The 20,068-nt window shown below is 41.4% G+C and overlaps 1 protein-coding gene across 1 annotated transcript in view; it reads right to left on the bottom strand.

The window, feature by feature from the left end:
• RNF175 (ring finger protein 175) overlaps positions 1 to 20,068 on the bottom strand; it is a 65,938-nt gene that overhangs the window by 8,449 nt on the left and 37,421 nt on the right. The window contains exons 4-6 of the mRNA XM_010840723.1: positions 18,849 to 19,003; positions 5,621 to 5,728; positions 2,135 to 2,255 (exon numbers count right to left, since the gene is read on the bottom strand). Coding sequence (XP_010839025.1) covers positions 2,135 to 2,255; positions 5,621 to 5,728; positions 18,849 to 19,003 — 384 coding nt within the window. The remainder of the gene's footprint in view (positions 1 to 2,134; positions 2,256 to 5,620; positions 5,729 to 18,848; positions 19,004 to 20,068) is intronic.

Below are 20,068 nucleotides of genomic sequence, written 5' to 3'. Positions count from 1 at the left end.
ACTTCACTTTTAAACTTTCACTTTCAATCTATGTTAAGCTAAACACCAGTTCAGACTGATGTCTCTGATCCATTCACAGATCATTCTAGCCTTCTCTCCTTGCGTGTATATAGCCTTCTGAGAGCAAGAAACATAGCTTCCATGACCAGTCTTCCATTCATTTGGAGTCCAGTTCCAGAATACATGCGCAGTGGTATCAGGGTATCCCCATAGCCCTGAGGGGAACTTACTTAATGGAGTGCAGTGCTTACATACAGTTCCTTTTGCTTTTAATCTTAGATCTCCACTCATTTCAAAGAGACTTAGGTCAGCACTTCCCCTGTCCCCCCGACTTCAGAGAGGTTATTTTACACATTTGTAATACAGTTGAATTCTCTTGTCACAGTCCGCATTCTATCCTGGCATTTCCTGACATCCTACATGACTTGTTTTAGATTTGCACACTTAAGGTTTAACCTTTCTGCTATAAAGTACTGTTGATTTTGACAGATGCATAGTGTCATGCATTCACCATTAGAGTATCATACAGAATAATTTCACCACTCTAACAAATTCCCTGTGCTTCACACATTCAACCCTGCTCCCTCCCTAAGCCTCTTGGCAACCACTGGTCTCTTTAGCATCTCCACAGTTGTACCTTTTCCAAATTGTCATATAAGTGGAATCATAGAGTACAGACTGGCTTCTTTCACTTAGCACTATATATTTACGACTCATCCAACTTTCTGCATGGCTTAATAGCTTATTCCTTTTCCTAGGGAGCTTTTAAAACAAAGCAGATGCATTGGCTCCACTCCCAGAGTCTGACTTAATTAGTGTGGGGCTCAGGCACTGGTGTGGTGCTTCCTCTTTACCTCTGTCACAAGCACATGAATAAGTGCATGTACACACGTGCACACACACACACCATCAGTTGAAGTCACTGGTGGTTGTGCCAATGGCTTGAGACAGTACTTGGTGGTTGGAACGAGGATGGCAGGAGATGACAAGACGTCATAGACTGGTGGGATGGAATCAGGTGAGGAATCTCTGTAAAGCTGGGGTTTAAAGACTTTGTTCTTTTGCTAGGTTAAATCTTTTCTTCCTGGTCCACTGGAGAACAGAGGAAATTCAACTCTTCCTCTCCTGTCCACAAGCAGGCACAAGAGGCTTTGGAAATTTGTAGAAGGGGGATGGCTCTGGTTTCTGTTGGAGGCACTGGGAGTGAAAATGCTCCCTTCTGTGCTTGCCTTAGACCTCACTAGAAAGGCAGCTGTCTTAGAGATGACACAAGGCTGGCCATTCCAGCATTCCACCACAGAAGTTGGACTCCAGGCTCTAGAGAAAGAGTAAGATGGAGTCTACAGAGATGGGGAAGGGGAGGTGGGGGATGAAACAAAGGCCTTATCGACTAGGTCCTGACCGGTAAGTGGAGGGGAGAACACAGTCCAGAAGGCCAGTCTTTCCTCGCTGCTCACAGCGGTTTCTCCATTTCATACCTGGATGTGTGCCAAGAGACTGGTAGAGGACAGAGATGTGGAATTTCTGAAACCACTGGTCACACCCGGAACCTTTGGGATGTAAGTTTTTAAGAGATGCGCGTGTGTTAGACCACAGATGGTTACTCCTAATATCTGCATCTGGAATCCATCTTTCCAGAAAGTGTGTCCATTCTGAGTTTTAATTTTAAGAGCGTTAAAAAAACTATTAGTGATTTTTTTAATTCCAGGGGACAATACACAGTCAGAACACATTTAGCACACATTTTATCTCTTCTATTTCTTCAAATGCTGTATAATAACTGATCTTTATGATGATTATTACCCTGAGGTACTGATTGATTCTAAAGTGCTTTATGTGCATCAAATATGACTTTTATTTGCATCGGCAGATAAAGGGTTTTTGTTATTGCTGAATTTTTACTAATTCTTTATTTTTATTTTTTAGATTAATTTTTACTAAACCTTTAAATGTTGGCAATTGGAGTATGCTAGATATGGTTACTTCCAGATAATTTGACACCCGGAGAATCCAAGGAGCAGTTGGGCTGATAGAACCAAATAACACCTATTTCTGAAAATGGTCACAAATGTGTAAGATGAGACCATTTTTCTACATACCAAAAATGATTTCAAAGAATGAAAGCAACGCTTACCCCTAGAGTAGAAGCCATGTAGTCCGAACAGATCTCTGCGAAGTCTCTCCCCATTACTCCATAGTAGAGGCCATAGAACAAGGACACGATGCCAAAATCCATGGAATCTCTAGCTTTGATTCTATTGAAAACAACAGCCAAGGGAAGTAAGAATGGGCATCTTGTGGTGGTGGGGCGGGGGGGGGTTGGTCTTGGGAAGGACTGCAGCTTGGAAAGTATTTCTTGCCATGGTATCTAACAGAACCTTGAGTGTATTTTCCTTCATTTATTTGTTTAGTGTTTCTTTTTTTTAAGTGAATTTAAAATTCTCTCCATTCCTTTACGTTTTACCACTCAAGGCTAAGTGGACGAAATAATTCTTGAAAGAGTGTTTAACGTCTTCTTTGGACTGCAGTGCTGAGACAAGCCAACTCTAACCAGAGGTTCTCAAGCTTGGCTGTCGGTGGGAAAACCTGGGCAGCTTGTAAAAAACCTCCATCTGCAGGCTGCACCCTGGGCCAATTACATTAGCTCTCTGGAGGTGGAGCCCATGCAGCAATATTTTTGGAGGCTCTCCAGACAAGGATGATTGCAGTGGGGAGCTAACATGAAGAACCTCTTTAATAGTCCAATGGTTCTCAGCCCTAACTGTATGTTAGGATTACCTGGGGGAGATTTTAAGTATATACTAATACACTATCTTCTAGGGCTCTAATTTAAGTGGCTTGGGGTGGGGTCTGGACAGTAGCTAGGGCTGAGAAGTTTGATTCCTGTGATCAAACTTAGATTTTACAGAATGCTTTCAAATACTTAATCTTACCTAAAAATATTGGAGATAGACATCATTAGCCATACTTTGGTTTGAAAAATGGGGACTTAGGAAAAATGATTGCTTAACCTGACAACTGGTACAGGGATTAAGTTCACATTTTGATGTCATTTGTTACTATGCCATAGTGCCATGTATTAATAAAAAAATTTTATTTTGCAAGTTGGATATTTCAAATACACTAGGATTCTCTACAACAACTATTTCTTTTTTTTTAATTTATTTTTAATTGGAGGATAATTGCTTTACAATGTTGTGTTGGTTTCTGTCATATAACAAACGTGAATCAGCCCCTTCCCCACCCCCCGCCCACTGCCTTCTTTTTTTTTTTCTTAAATTTATCTGGCTAATATTCTGGCTTGACTAATCTCTCCCTCGAGCAACTGGCAGCCACAGGTCTTGGGTCCCGTGCACCCCGACTCTGGTGGCTGAGTTGCTGACGCTGGCACCAGTCAAGTTTGCGACCCACTGCCTTCTTTTTCTAAAGGTAAAGGTTTCTTTAAAAAGTGAATGATTAGCTCCTGATGTCATATCTGGATCTTAATGATCACACTTTCGATTTGCTCCCTCTGCAAGAGTCACTAATACTAGCAATGGAAGTTGGGGATCTGCCTGAGGCAGGAAGGAAGTGGAGAGAGGAGAGGAGGTGGGGGTCTGTCTCTCTCTGGAACCCTCTACTGGTGGTTTCTGTGCTCTGTTAACTTGAGGAGGGAATGGTACAGCTGTGCAGACCTGGAGGGCAGAGGTCTTTTGGTGTTGTGAACTGGGCATTCCAACACAGTGGGCAGCTTCATCCTTCCAAACTGGGGCAGTGACGAAGAATGAAGATGACCTTTCCTCTACGCCCAGGGGAGCATGGATTTATAGTCTAATTGATAAAAAGTGTAGCAACAAACTTGTAGTTCCAGAGAAAAGAATCTCAATACAATTGTGTTCAACGACAATTAGTAGTGAAAAAAAAAGTTCCTTCCCATCTGAGGGCTTCTCTGGTGGTTCAGCTGGTAAAGAAATCACCTGCAATGTGGGAGACCTGGGTTCCCTAACCCCTGGGTTGGGAAGGTCCCTTGGAGAAGCTACCCACTCCAGTATTCTGGCTTGGAGAATTCCATGGATAGAGGAGCCTGGCAGCCTACATACAGTCCATGGGTTTGCAAAGTCAGACACAACTGAACGATTCTCACTTCATTTCCCATCTGAAGGGTTAGGTTCTTCATACACCTCATTATAGGAGAATTCCTGGATAAGGATCTTAAAATCATACAGATAATATTTTGGGGATAACTACAGTCCCAAGTGACTTCATAAAAGTAAAAAAATATTTTACACACATTAAAATAATATAGATAGTATGCTGCAAGAATAATTCAATGTCTTTCTATAGCTTAAACAAACAATAATAGATCTGTACAGCTGTATTCTATCTCTTTCTTCCTAGGGAATGGTAGGAGTTCCCTCTCTGAAAATTGCATGAAATATTTATGAAATCAGATTGTTGTGTTGCCACAGGAAGAGCCCTTCCCCCCAGGGCTGGGTCTCCATCAAGTTTCCTTCCTTGTTTTATGACTTATGGGTAGCTAACTTCTGCCTTTCAAATTTCTAAGGTTCCAGAGATTTAGAGTAATTTTTTTTTGGTCACGTGGCCTGTGGGATCTTAGTTCACTGACCAGAGATCGAACCTGCACCCCCAGTTGGAGTCCCAACCACAGGACCACCAAGGAGGTCCCAGAGTTAGAGGAATTTTGACGTGAGACATATTCCAGGGATTTTCATTTGAGTGGTTTTCCACAGCTGGTATGTCCACCATCCACAGTGGTATGTCTCACACTTCCTTTCCAACACACAGGTTGATTACAGCTCTGCCCCTGAGAACCTCACTCACAGCACATCTCAGCAGCCATCTTCCCAGTGGAAACATGATTCTGAGTCATGGATATTATTATCCCAACTTCCTTTATTTCTCCCTAGACTTTGTTGCCCCATTACCTCTTCACTTCTCTTTCACTGTCTAAGTACTCAGTTTCCTCTTTTACTAAATGCCTCCAGCAGAAGAGATTTAGAGCAGAAACAAAATTCTAGAGCAGTGCTGTCCAATGGGAATACAGATTGGACATAATTAAAAATTTTCTTATAGCCACAAATAAAAGGTAAAAAGAAACAGATCAAATAATTTCACTAAAACATCCAGAGTACTGTCATCTCATGTAATCATAAAATGATTTTCTTATACGATCTTTGAAACTCAATGTGTATTTTAGACTTACAGCACCTCTTATTTCATATTTTACATGCTCAGTATTTACATGGGTTGGCAGCTACTGTGTTGGATAGCATAGCTTTAGGGGTTTAAAGAAGAAAGATATATAGAGGGATATGAGACTTAAGAATTTTGTAGAAGGGAACTTTTTAGCTCAATAAAAATTGCTCTAACAAATATAGGCCAACTTTTAATGACGATGTCTTTAAAGCTTATAATTTTTTAAAAACTTTGAAATCTGAGTGTTATTTTCCTTTTACTAGTGTCCCCCAGTGGCATCTATGATACCAATGATAGCCCTATAAACAGTGCGTCCCTGGAAAACTGCAGGGCCAAATGTGGCTTCCAGACACTGAGAACTTGACCAGGTTAATGCTACAAGTAAGTGCTTAGAGACATCAATATCTTAATTGGAGATACTTACCTGAAAAATAAATGGAATCCACACATTGTAAATATGATAGCCAAATAACCCACAACACCAAATGCACAGCTGAGTTTGTAGATTAGAAGAAACCATTTGTAAACCAATCTGTGGAGTGAAAAATGGGGAGACGCACCAAACATGATATATTAGAAAATATTTTCTCTTTTTCAAACATTGTTATAAGTCAGTTTTTAGTTTCTAAAATTCTGTTCATTTTACAATACACAGAACATGAATATTTCATATCAGCTAAACTCCATGATAATCTAGAGTTTTAATATACTACCAACAAGCAATATATAGACAGTACTATCATGCAGGTGTGTTTCTATGTATATATCCGTATATAAATTCATTGTGACTTACGCCCTCATGTAAAGGTGACCTTCGGGACTGGTTATTCTACATGGGGCCCTGTCGACCTCCCTCTCTTCTTTTCTCATTTGACCCTATATTGGCTTACAGAGGCTGTGGCAGGAGTCTTTGAAGGCAAGCGAGTGATGCGAGATGTCCTCCCCGGAGCCTCTCGCTTCCCGCCCGCGCTGCCCCTGCCCTCGCGCGGCCTCACTCACGCGGCCCCCGCGCAGCCCTGGAGCAGGAGCCCTGCGCACTGTTTTCTGTGCTACGTGGACGGGCCCTGTGTCCGTCCCACACTCACCATGGTGGCTTTCAGAGCTTTCCCCCTTCCCACAGGGTCCACATGGAGAAGCGAGAGGGTGGGGATGCAGGGCAAGGATGGAGCGGATGTGGAAGGAGCCGTGGACCTGGCTGCTTCCCCTGCTGCCCGCAGTAAAAGCTCTTAGGAAAACCGCCCGAAGGGCCGCATGGCTGCTTCCTGCCTGAGAGAGCCTGGGCTGGGGCTGGGGCGCGGCTCCATTCCTGGTTCGGTACAAGGGCCCTGCCTGTCAGAACACACAGGGGCTGGAAGGAGGGGGGCTGGGGGCCCGGAGCAGCAAAGGGGGGTGCTGGCACACTGCACACGAGCATAGGGCTCCCCGTTTGCCCTCAGCCCTTTCCCGCCTCCTTCTCTGGAACCCCTCTCCTGCATTTCTCCCCAAACTGCATTCAGAATCTCCCTCTGGAGACAGGGCCCCACAATTTCGCCTCTGACCCCTGGCACCCTGTCCCCAGATCTCACCTTCCCTGGCTTCCTCCCTGTTGGAGCCATTGCCGCAAATGCTTATGTTCTATATTATTACTGATGCAATGTTTCAGCGTTCTTTTATTTACTTATTAAAATTTTTATTGAAGTATAGTTGACTTATGACTTTATATTACTTTCAGGTGTACAGCATAGTGATTTGATATTTCTATGTATTACGAAATCACCTCCACTAGGAATCTAGTTACCACCTATTACCATACAGTTATTATGATTTTACCAACTATACAGGCAGACCTAGCTTTATTACACTTTGCAAACACTGCATTGTTGTTATTGAACAGAAGGTCTGTGTTAACCCTTTGTTGAGCAGGTCTGTAGGCACCACTTTTCCAACAGCATGTACTCACTTTGTGTCTCTGTGCCCCATTTTGGTAATTCTTACAAGATTTCAAACTTTTACATTATTATCATATTTGTTTTGGTGATCTGTGATCAGTGATCTTTGGTGTTACTGTTATAATTGTTTTGGGGCACCACAAACCACACACATGTAACATGGCAAACTCAACTGATAAAAGTAGTGTGTTTTGACTTTACTGCTTGGTCTTCCCCCCACCTTTCTCCTTCTTCTCAGGCCTCCCTATTCCCTGGGACACAACGAGATTGAAATCAGGCCGATTAATAATCCTACAATGGCCCCATTGCTCAAGTGAAAGGAAGAGTTGCATATCTGTCACTTTAAATCAAAAGCTAGAAATGATTAAGCTTAGTGAGGAAGGCATGTCAAAAGCAGAAATTGGCTGAAAGCTTAGGCCTCTTGCATCAGTGAGCCAAGTTACGGATGCAAAGGAGAAGTGCTTGAAGGAAGTGCAAAGTGCTGCTCCAGGGAATGTACAAATGAAAGTGAGACAGCTTTACTGCTGATATGGAGAAAGTTGTAGTGGTCTGGATAGATCAAACCAGCCACAACATTCATTCTCTTAAGCCAAAGCCTAATCCAGAGCAAGGCCCTGCTGCTGCTGCTGCTGATGCACTGCTTCAGTCGTGTCCGACTCTGTGCGACCCCACAGACGGCAGCCCACCAGGCTCCCCTGTCCCTGGGATTCCTAACTCTCTTCAATTCCCTGAAGGCTGAGAGGTGAGGAAGCTGCAGAAGAAAAGTCTGAAGCTAGCAGAGGTTGGGTCATGAGATATGTCAGGAAAGACCCTGTCTCTGTAATAAGAGTGCAAGGTGAGGCAGCCAGTGCCGATGTAGAAGCAGCAGAAAGTTACCCAGAAGATCTAGCTAAGACAATTAACGATGGTGGCAACAGTAAATAGAGGCTTCTCTAGTGGCTCTGCGGCAAAGAATCCACCTGCCAAGCAGGAGACATGGGTTGGGTCCCTGGGTTAGGAACATCCCCTGGAGAAGGAAATGGGAATCCCCTCCAGTATTCTTGTCTGGGAAATCCCATGGACAGAGGAGCCTGGTGGGCTATAGTCCATGGGGTTGCAAAAAGTCAGAAATGACTTAGTGACTAAACAACAGATTTTCAACATAGACAAAACAGCCTTCTATTGGAAGATGCCATCTAGGACTTTCATACTTAGGAGAAGACAATGCCTGGCTTCAAAGCTTCAAATGACAGGCTGACTCTCTTGTTAGGGTCTTATGTAGCTGGTGACTTTCAGTAGAAGCCTAAGATTTGAAAATCTTAGGGTCCTGAAGAATTATGCTCAGTCTACTCTGCTTTTGCTGTATAAATGCAATAGCAAAGCCTCGATAGCAGCACATCTGTTTGCAACATGTTTACTGAATACTTACTAACCCCCAGGGAAAAGATTCATACTATTGCTGCTCACTGACAATGCACCTGGTCATTCAAGAACTCTGGTGGAGATGTACAGTGAGATTAATGCTTTTATGCCCGTAACACAACATCCATTCTTCAGCCCATGAATCAAGGACCGATTTTGAATTTCAATTCTTATTAGTTAAGAAGTACATTTCATAAGGCTACAGCTGTCATAAATAGTGATTCCTCTGACGGATCTGGTCAAAGTAAATAAAAAGCCTTCGGGGAAGGATTCACCATTCTAGATGCCATTAAGAACACTTGTGGTTCATGGGAAGAGGTCAGAATATCAACATTGACAGGAGTTTGGAAGAAGTTGATTCTATGCCTTGTGAATGACTTGGAGGAATTTAAGCCTTCAGTGGAGGAAGGAGTTGCAGATGTGGTGGTTAGCAAGGCAGCTAGAATTCAAAGTGGAGCCTGAAGAACTGCTGCAGTCTCATGAGGAAACAAACGAGGAGTTGCTTCTTATGGATAAGTAAAGGAAGTAGTTTCTTGGGATGGGATCTACTCCTGGTGAAGATGCTGTGAAGCCTGCTGAAATAACAAAGGGTTTAGAGTATTACATAAACTTAGTTGCTAAATAAACAGCAGGGTGTGAGAAGACCAACTCCAATTTTGAAAGGAGTTCTATGTGGGTAAAATGCTATCAAACAGCACCACACTGTACAGAGAAATCATCATGAAAGAGTCAATCAATGCAGCAGACTTCACTGTCTTATTAGAAGAAATTGCCACAGCCAACCCGACCTTCAGCGATCACCAATCTGGTCAGCAGCCACCAACTTGGAGGCGAGACCTTCCACCAGGAATAAGATTACAACTCCTTGAAGGCTCAGGTGATGGTAGGCATTTTTTAACAATAGAGATTTAAAAATAAAGAAATGCACATCATTTTTTGGATATAATTCTGTCACACACTTAATAGTGTAGTATAAACATACATAGTGTAAACTTTTATATGTACTGGGAAGCCAAAAAACTTGTGACTTGCTCTGCTGTGATAGTCACTTTATTGCAGTGCTCTGGAACCTGACCCAAAAGGTATGCCTGTATATTACGTCCCTGAAACTTCCTTGTTTTGTAACTTGATGTTTATGCTTCTTAATCCCTTTCACCTATTTCATTCCCCTACTCCCTTCCCCTGTGGCAACATCTATTTTATTCCCTGTATCTATGACTCTGTTTCTGTTTTGTTATGTTTGTTCATTTGTTTTTATTTTTTTTATATTCCACATGTAAGTGGTATATGATATTTGTTTTTGTCTGACTTCTAAACTTAGCATAACCTTCTAGGTCCATCCATGTTCTCAAAATATGCAAACTTTGGTCCTTTCAATGGCTAAGTAATATTCCATTTTACGTGTATACTCCCTCTTCTTTATCCATTAATCTATTAAGGAACATGCTGCCATATTTTGGCTATTGTAAATAATGCTGCAATGAACAGGGGGGTGCATACATGTTTTTAAGTTGGTGTTTTTACCCAAGACGTACCCCAGAGAAGAACTGCCGATGGTAAGGTAATCGTATTTAAACATTGTTTTTTTGTTGTTGTTGTTATTGCTGTTTTTTAGGAATCTCCACAGTTTTCCATAGTGACTCCAACAATTTACTGTCCCATCCACAGGGCACAAGGGCTCCCTTTTCTTCACATTCTTGCCAACACTAATTATTTCTTGTCTTTTTGATAATCATGATTCTGACAGATGTGAGATAATATTTTTTTGTGGTTTTGATTTCCATGTGATTTGATTTCCCCAGATGACTGATGAGCATCTTTTCATGAGCCTGTTGGCCATTTGTATGCCTTCTTTGGGAAAATGTCTATTCAGGTCCTTGGCCCATTTTTAAAATGAATTGTTTGGTTTTCTAATATAGAGTTGTATGAGTTCTTCATATATTTGGAGATAGACCCCTTATTGAACATATCATTTTCAAATATCTTCTCCCATTCAGTTGGTTACATTTTCATTTTTGTTGATGGTTTCTGCTGCCGTGTAAAAACTCTTTAGCTTGATGTGGTCCCATTTGTTTACTTTTGCTTTGGTTGCCCTTGCCTGAGAAGACAGATCAAAAAATATTGCAAAGACTGATGCCAAAGTGTGTCCTGACTATGTTATCTTCTAGGATTTTTATGGTTTCAGGTCTTACACTTAAGCCTTCAATCCATTTTGAGTTTATTTTTTGTATATAGTATAAGAAAATGGGGTCGTTTCATTCTTTTACACGTAGCTGTCTGGTTTTCCCAACACCATTTACTAAAGAGACTGTCTTTTCTTCATTGTATTTTCTTGCCTCCTTTATTGTAGATTAATTGATCACATTAGTGTGGGTTTATTTCTGCACTCTCTACTCTATTTCATTGATCTAAATGGCTGTTTCTGCCAGTACCATACTGTTTTGATTACTATAGCTTTGTAGTTTGGTTTAAAATCAGACAATGTGATACCTCCAGCTCTGTTCTTTCTCAAGATTGTTTTAGCTATCTGGAGTCTTTGGTGGTTCCATACAAATTTTAGGATTATTTGTGAAGAATGCCATTGGTATTTTAATAAGGATTGCATTGAACCTGTGGATTGCCTTGGGTAGTATGGATTTTTAACAATATAAATTCTTCCAGTTCATAAGACCGGTATATCTTTCTATTTATTTGTGTCATCTTCAATTTATTTTATCATTGTCTTAGAATTTTCCAAGTACAGGTCTTTTACTTCCTTAGGTAGGTTATTCCTAGATATTTTATTCTTTTTGATGCTGTGATAAATGGGACTGTTTCCTTAATTTCTCTGTTTCATAGTTCATTGTTAGTATATGGAAATGCAACATGTTTCTTTGTATTCATTTTATACCCTGCAACTTCACCAAATTCATTAGTGAGTTCTAGTAGTTTTCCAGTGGCATCTTTAGGATTTTCTGTGTACAGTACTATGTCATCTGCACACAGTGGTACTTTTACTTCTTCCTCTCCAACTTAGATTTATTTCTTTTTCTTCTCTGATTGCTGTGGCTAGGACTTCCAAAACCAAATTGAATAAAAGTGATGAGAGTGTATATCCTTGCTTTGTTCCTGATCTTAGAAGATAACGGTTCAGTTTTTCACTGTTTGAATATGAGGTTAACTGTGGGTTTGTCAGTGTTTATTATGTTGACGCATGTTCCCCCTATACCCACTTTGTTGAGAATTTTTATCATAAATGGATGTTAACTTTTCTCAAGTGCTTTTTCTGAACCCATTGAGATGATCATGTGATTTTTATCATTTGTTTAGTTAATGTTCTTTATCATGTTGATTGATTTGTGGATGTTGAACAGTCCTTGCATCCCTGGAGTAAATCCCACTTGATCATGTTGTATGATTTTCTTCAATGTATTGTTGAATTTGAATTCCTAATATTTTTTGAGGATATTTGCATCTATGATCATCAGGGATACTGACCTGTAATTTTTCTTTTTTGGTAGTGTTTTTGTTTGGTTTTGGTATCAGGGTAAGACTAGCCTTATAGATTGAGTTTGAGAGCGTTCCCTTCTCTCTCTCTCTTTTTTTTGAATAATTAGAGAAGTTTAAATGTTTGGTAGAATTCCCTGTGAAGCCATCTTGTCCTGGATTTTTGTTTGTTGGAAGTTTTTTGATTATTGGAGAAGGAAATGGCAACCCACTCCAGTATTCTTGCCTGGAGAATCCCAGGGACAGAGGAGCCTAGTGGGCTGCTGTCTATGGGGTCGCACAGAGTCGGACCCCATAGACGGGGTTTGTTGGAATTTTTTGATTACTGATTCAATTTAATTACTAGTAATTGGTCTATTCAGATTCTCTATTTTATGTTGATTCAGTCTTGGAAGACCATATGTTTCTAGCTATTTATCCATTTCTTCCAGGTTGTCTAATTTGTTGGCATATAATTGTAGTAGTCTCTTATGATTGTATGTTTATGGTTGTAATTTCTCCTGTTTCATTTCTGATTTTATCTGGGCCTTCTCTTTTTCTTGATGAGACTGGCTAAAGATTCATTAATTTTGTCTCAAAGAAACAGCTCTTGGTTTTGTTGATCTCTTCTATCTTTAAAAGTCTCTATTGCATTCATTTTCTTTGCTTTTTTATTATTTCCACTCTTCTACTAACTTTGGGCTTTGCCTGTTCTTTTTTCTGGTTCCTTTATATTTAAATTTAAGTTGTTTGAGATTTTTCTTGTTTCTTGAGGTATACCTGTATTGCTATAAACTTTCCTCTTAAAACTGATTGCTGCATCCCGTAAGTTTTGGACCTTGTGATTCCACTTCCATTTGTCCTGAGGTGTCTTTTGATCTCCTTTTTTTTACTGCTTTATTTACCCATTGGTTGTTTAGTAGCACATTGTTTAGTATCTATATGTTTTTATTTTTTCCAGATTTCTTCCTGTAGTTGATTTCTATTGTCATACTATTATGATTAGAAAAGATACTTGATATGATGTCGATCTTCTTAATTTATTGACACTTGTTTGACATATGGCCTAGCATGTTATCTATCCTGGAGAATGTTCCATGTGCACTTGAAAAGAATTTGTATTCTGCAGTTTTTGGATGCAATGTTGTATACACATCTATTAAGTTCATCTGATCTAATCACTTAAGGCCCATATTTCCTGACTGATTTTCTACCTGGGTGATCTATCTATTGAGATAAATGAAATATTAAAGTCCCCTGCTAATACAGTATTGCTGTCAATCTCTCCCTTTATGTCTGTTAATATGTGCTATATGTATGTAGGTGCTCCTATCTTAGGTGCATAAATATCCCCAAATGTTATATTCTTTTCTTGGACTGACTCCTTTATCATTTTGTAGTCTTTGTCTTTTGTTTTAGTCTTTGTTTTAAAGTCTATCATTTCTGATGTAAATATTGGTATCCTAGCTTTCTTTCACTTTCCATTTAGAAGGAATGTATTTTCCATCTTTTCACTTTCAGTCCCTGTGTGTTTTTAGATCTGATGTGTATCTCTTGAAACTAGCATATAGATGGGTTTGAGTTTTTAATCTATTCAGTCACCGTATGTCCTCTGATTGAGTATTTAGTCTGTTTACATTTAAAGTTCTCATATATATATTTACTGCCATTTTGTGAATTGTTTTTTGGTCATTTTTATAGTTCCTTTCTCCTTCTTTTATTCTCTTCCCTTACAGTTTAGTGATTTTCTTTAGTGTTTGCTTAGAGTTCTTTTCCCTTTATTTTTTTGGTATATCTATTGTGGGTTTTTGGTTTGTGGTTCATGAGCTTCATATATATGCTGCTGCTAAGTTGCTTCAGTCGTGTCCGACTCTGTGCGACCCCACTGACGGCAGCCCACCAGGCTCCCCTGACTCTGGGATTCTCCAGGCAAGAACACTGGAGTGGGTTGCCATTTCCTTCTCCAATGCATGAAAGTGAAAAGTGAAAGTGAAGACGCTCAGTCGTGTCCGACTCTTCGCAACCCCATGGACTGCAGCCCACCAGGCTCCTCCATCCATGGGATTTTCCAGGCAAGAGTACTAGAGTGGGGTGCCATTGCCTTCTCCGTCATATATATGGACCTGTGTATAAATATATATATATATATATATATGGATTTGTTTTGAACTGATGCTCACTTATTTGAATGCATTCTAAAAGTAGTACATTTCTACTCCTCTCCAGCCCATGTTTTATGGCTTTGACATCATATTTTATACCTTTTTGCTTTGTGTATCCCTTAACTATTTATTGTAGTTATAATTTATTTTACAGACTTTGTCCTTTCATATTCATACTAGTGATTGATTTACTGCCTTCACCAGTGGATTTACCTTTACCAGTGAGTGTTTTCCTTCATATATTTTCATATTTCTAGTTATGGCTAGTTGTTCTCCACTTAAAGAAAACCCTTCAACATTTCTTGTGAAGCTGGTTTAGTGGTGATGAACTCTTAGTTTTAGCTTATCTGGGAACCTCTTTACTTCTGCTTTGATTCTGAAGGAGAAATTACCTTGTTGGGAAGAGTATTCTTGTTTGCAACTAAAAAAAAAAAAATCCTTGTAGCACTTTAAATATATCCCGACACTCTCTTTTGGCTTGTAAAGTTTCTGCTGAAAAATCAATTTGTAGCTTTAGGGGGGCTCCCTGGTATGTCACTCATTTTTCCTTGCTGTCTTCCAAATTTGCTCATTATCTTTAACTTTTGCCATTTTAATCGTGGTTTGTGTTGATGTGGATCACTTTGGGTTCATCATGCTTTGGATTCTCTGTGCTTCCTGGACCTGTATATATTTCCTTCCCTGGCTTAGGGAGTTTTTCTTCAAAGAAGTTTTCTGTCATTTTCTTTTTTTCTTTTCCTTTTCAGACTCCCATCATGTGAATGTTGGTATACTTGAGGTTGTCCCAGAGGTCCCTTAATGTATCCTCATTGAAAAAAGTTCTTTTTGTTGTTGTTCTGATTCATTGACTTTTACTGTCTTCCAGTTGCTGCAGGAAGGCGGACCCCTTCCAGGGCCCGAAACTGGGCTCTTGTCTAACACTTGGAAATGAATTGTCTGAGGAGACACATGTGCTGACAAAGCAAGAGATTTTACTGGGAAAGGGCACCCAGGGGGAGAGCAGGAGGGTAAGGGAACCCAGGAGAACTGCTCTGCCGTGTGTTGGTGGTGGCTTATTAGTTCCGTATTCCTTACCAGGATCTCCTGTCATAAAACAACTCATGCAAATGGTTACTATGGTACCTGGCCAGGGTGGGTGGTTTCAATCAGTGTGCTTCCCCTAACACAGTCACTGATCCATTCTTCTGTATCATCTAATCTGCTATTGATTCCCTCTAGTGTATTTTTTTGTTTCAGTTATTATATCCTTCAGCTCTGATTGGTTCTTTTATATTTGCTAACTTATTTGTTGAAGTTCTCCCTCTGTTAATCCATTCTTCTGAGATTTCTGAGCATTTTTATGACCATCACTGAACTCTTTATCAGACAAATTGCTTATCTCTGTTTCATTATTTTTTTTTTCCTGGAGTTCTATCTTGTTCTGTTCTTTCGAAAAAAAATTACTTTGTCTCCTCCTATTTGACTTTTTGTGTTTGTTTCTATGAATTAGGAGGCGTGGCTTTGGCACCAGCATTGCTTTGTGAACTATGTTTCCGGGCAGCTTGGCAAGCTGGTTTGCACTGGAGTGGGCGTGGGCTGGGGATTTCCCAGGGTGTGCCTGGAGCCAGTGTTCTTTAAAAAAATGCTGTGCTTCACCGAGTCCCAGTTAAAAGGGATCTTATGAAACATGATTTAAAGGAGGATTTGTGACCTTGTCTGAGAAACGACTTGCCATTCACATTATTTCTATGGTGAGATGCTTTCTCCGCTTCAAGCGATTGACACACCACCGTTATCCAGACAGCATTTTCCTATAGGTGTGATCCTGTCCCATCAGGGAATTACCTGGAGCAGGAAACTCCCAGGGGCTGCAGAAGGTGTCTCCAAGGACTGTGAGGTTGTGTCACCTGTAACAGGGGCCAGAGAGGACTTGGGGGGTCTTCCTGCCACAGCGACTCCTTGGGCTGCTGGTCCTATGACTTGGTGCTGAGCACTGTGGATCACTGTTCAGTGCACGAGATAAAGGCAGAAGTTAATGCTGCCACAAATGGTGACGTGGGAAAAGTGGCTGCTCTAAGAGGATCTTCCCTCCACCCTCACAGCACCAGTTAGCGCCAGAGTGGGCTTCCTTCAACTCCACACATATTCTCTACCTCGAGGGTCCCTGCTCAAGGCTGTGCCAGCATTAGAGCTGTGTCTGCTTACTAACTGTTTGAACTGCAGGGTTTCTCTATGCAAAGCAGCCGGTTACCATAATTAAGCCGCAACATGCTCTTGGGGCAGGGGCTTTGCACTCCAGTAGTCTGTGGCTTGATTCTGGGCTCCCTGACTTACTGCCTGCGGGACTGTGGCCCCCTGCTTAGCTTTTCTTCCTACAATTTCTTCATTTATGAAGTGGGGGAGGGGGACAGGTAACACCAGCTCCTAAATCTGTCCTAAAGATTATGTGAAAAAATGTAGTCATATTTAAAAGAACTGACATGGTAAATGTTCAATATGTCATATCATTGTAATAGATGTGTTATGTTTTCCAAACCTACCCTTCCCTGCCCCCACTCAAATCTTCCTGTTTATTGGCAGTATGAGTTTGTAGAGCCCAGAACTCCCTTGCTATTCAAATTACACTGAAATAGATATGCCAGATTAGACACTGTGTTCGTGTCAGAGCAGCCTCCACAAAGGGAAGCTTGGCTTTGGGCTGGAATTGATGTGATCGGTCCCAGCTCTTTGTGGCTGACCTGTGGCCTGTGTTTGAGCCTGAATATTGCTTGACAGAAACCTGACTGTAGTAGAGAGGAAACCCACTTCCCTTTCTCTGTTCTCTCTCCCACAGCAGGGCCTTGGTGTACTCTGGAGAGGAATAACCAGTTTTTAAACTGCATTGGTACTAGAGATGCCTCTTGGGTTTGCCCTCTGCACCATGCAAATCTGCTCTGACCAGCTTTCCTCACTTGTCATGAAGTCCTCCACTTCCAAATGGGACACAGTGAGACTCACCTATAATGTGATGAGTAAGCAAGCATCCATAAAGACCCTTAGGGCATACTATTTCTCAGGACCTGGAGCTCTTTTATCCAGACTACTTTTCTGGAAGGAATGGAGCCTTAATATGATACTCCCATTGTCTCTTAAAATGTTAGTGGAGCATCTTGGCTCTCAGACTGTGCCAAGGCTAGGAGCTGAGGGGCAGGAAGAAGCTGGAGGAGGAGCAGCGGAGGGCAGGGGGCTCTGGTCATCTGAGATATAGGAGCAATGAAGCGTCAGGAGGTGATGTAGGTGTTTTAGGCATAGGAGTTCCTCTTCACAGGCAGAGAAATAGCTCAGTGTTTAGCTCAGGGAATTCATTAAACAGTAGAAAAATGACGCTTTCTCACTGAAACAAAATGTGAATTGCATTCAGGAGATGAAAACAAGTACATTTCAATTCATCCAAAACATAGATCTCTTTCACAAGTCTTAAACAATTTATAAAGTATATAGCGTTTTGTAAGAAGGAGAAAGGGTATGGTATGCTCATTTGCTGATGGGTAAGCCAGGTCCGACAAAGGCTGTGTAAAGCCCTAAACTGGCCAGCTTAGAAGGTTTCTTAATATCACCCTAAAGCTGTTCCCTAAGTGGGATTAAACTAAAATACGCATAAACCTGAAATTCATTTACTTGAACGTCAGCTTTCATCATTACATTTATTTATCTGGTTTCTCTCACTGAATATATTTTCCTTCTCCAAAGCAGAAGTAAAAGTTGATATCTGCCTTTCCCACTTCTCTAGAGGATTACAAATAAGCATGCGAATGGCTAAATAATCATAAAAATATTTCATGGATACTTCTGACTTATTCTCCAACACAGATCAAAATCTGACATTGTCTTATTGCCATTGAACACTACACATTTTCTCTTTATCTCAGCAGTTTTATCTGAATTGGATTCAGATCTTGTCTACAGAACACAGAGAGCAAGAACTTGTGGACACATGAGACTATAAACCCTTTGGAAAGATTAGTGAATGATCCGATGGAATTATATACATTTCCAGAGGTTGGCAGTGGTAACTAAAGTGAGTGCTGGAATATTAAAGCCTCATTTGTTATGTGAGTAATAGCTTGTCTGTTGCTTATGATTTATCAGATGTGAAATACATACATAGCTGTTGGAAGTACAAACTTCTAACTCTTACTTTATGATAAAATGTCTGTGACCTGACTTAGCATAGAACCCTATAAAACGCTGAACTAAAAATCAACATGCAAATAGTGCTCTAGAAAATTTAAACAACGGTTTCACTTCTCTTCCTCCTGGCTTTTACTAGCTATTGTCTAAAACAATAAAATTTACAGGCATGTCTGAATCCCCATTAAATATGAATGTGAACACACAACAGTAGAGCAAGTCTCCAAACAGTTTTGCAACAAAGAGTCAAAGAGATATAATACCCTACTCCCCATCAGATCAGATCAGATCAGTTGCTCACTCGTGTCCGACTCTTTGCGACCCCATGAATCGCAGCACGCCAGGCCTCCCTGTCCATCACCATTTCCCGGAGTTTACTCAAACTCATGTGCATCAAGTCTGTGATGCCATCCAGCCACCTCATCCTCTGTCATCCCCTTTTCCTCCTGCCCCCAATCCCTCCCAGCATCGGAAAAAGGAAATTAAATATACTTTCTAATGGTTGAAATGAAGGGTGTGCTGAGGAAGGAATGAATGAAATACATACCGTGGTGTTCTCCCTGAGAGGGGTTTTCGGGTAGCTCTGAAGAGGACGTAGCTGGTAATAACTGAGAACATCCCCCACATAGACAGAAATCGCCACCAGTAAAGTTTTATCGTGAAATACAAAGGGACAACCCACATCTGCAACAGGGTCACCAGCTGTCAGAAAGATGAACAGAAAGTCTCCTTCAATGACTGAGGGCCAGACGGCATGTCTACTATTGACTCTGGGTTAAGGGTTGGGGGAGCCACCTTCACCACCCTGTCTGGGACATGGCACCTGGTTCACCACCCCACATGCAGAGCTCTGAAGGGCACAGTTATTTGAACATTCAGATGGGAAATAATCCAAAATATCCATCTTCCGTCACCTCCTGCAGATATTTCAGATGGAAGGAACTTTAGGCTGAAACAGCTCTGTGCTGTTGGACAATGCACTTTAGTCGTAAAGTTGGGGACCACAATGCCTGCTTTCCTGTGCTGATTCAAAGTGAAAGTGTTAGTCGCTTTGTCGTGTCTGACTCTGTGACTCCGTGGACTGTAGTCCAGCAGGCTCCTGTGTCCATGGGGTTTTCCAAGCAAAAATACCCGAGTGGGCTGCCATTCCCTTCTCCAGGGCATCTTCCCGACCCAGGGATCAAACCTGGGGCTCCTGCACTGCAGGAAGATTCTCTACTTTCTGAGCCACCAGGGTGGGAGACAAATGACATCACAGCTGTAAGGGCTCTGGAAACATCCTGGGCTGCAGGGAGCAGGGGCTATAGTTACTCCCACGGCACATATACACACGCACAGCGATGGCAAAGGAGGAGGTGGTGTCAGGGCATGTAGCGTCAGGGACCCGCCTGCCTTCCGTCCCAGCGCACTGTGTGGGGAAAACCCTTGCATCCTGACTGCGGGGTGATCTTGTCCCTGATCACTGGATCTGTAGACCACCATTTGCTTCTCGTCTTTTCTCTTCAGTTACTGGTGCCCTTTCCAGGCTGTTCCAGATGGGAATCAAACTCCTTCCTGTCCCTTCTATGTGTCACTCCTTTGTGGCCTGTGCCGCTGACCTGAGTCCCAGTAGCCTTCAGAAGGTCCCTTAAGTTGGCTGGCCTCAGTTCTGCATGGCAGGAAGCAGGACAGACTGAACTGATGGGCTGTGGGTCAATGACGTGATACAGTTACACAGTGATATTTTTACTCTACAGATCAGGCCTAATGCCAGCTACTCACCTCCTG

Source organism: Bison bison, unplaced genomic scaffold (genome assembly GCF_000754665.1).
Source record: "Bison bison bison isolate TAMUID 2011002044 unplaced genomic scaffold, Bison_UMD1.0 scf7180017864146, whole genome shotgun sequence".
In the NCBI taxonomy this organism is placed as follows: domain Eukaryota; kingdom Metazoa; phylum Chordata; class Mammalia; order Artiodactyla; family Bovidae; genus Bison; species Bison bison.
The sequence above is the reverse complement of the archived record's forward strand: the minus strand, read 5'-3'. Positions and strand labels throughout refer to the sequence as shown.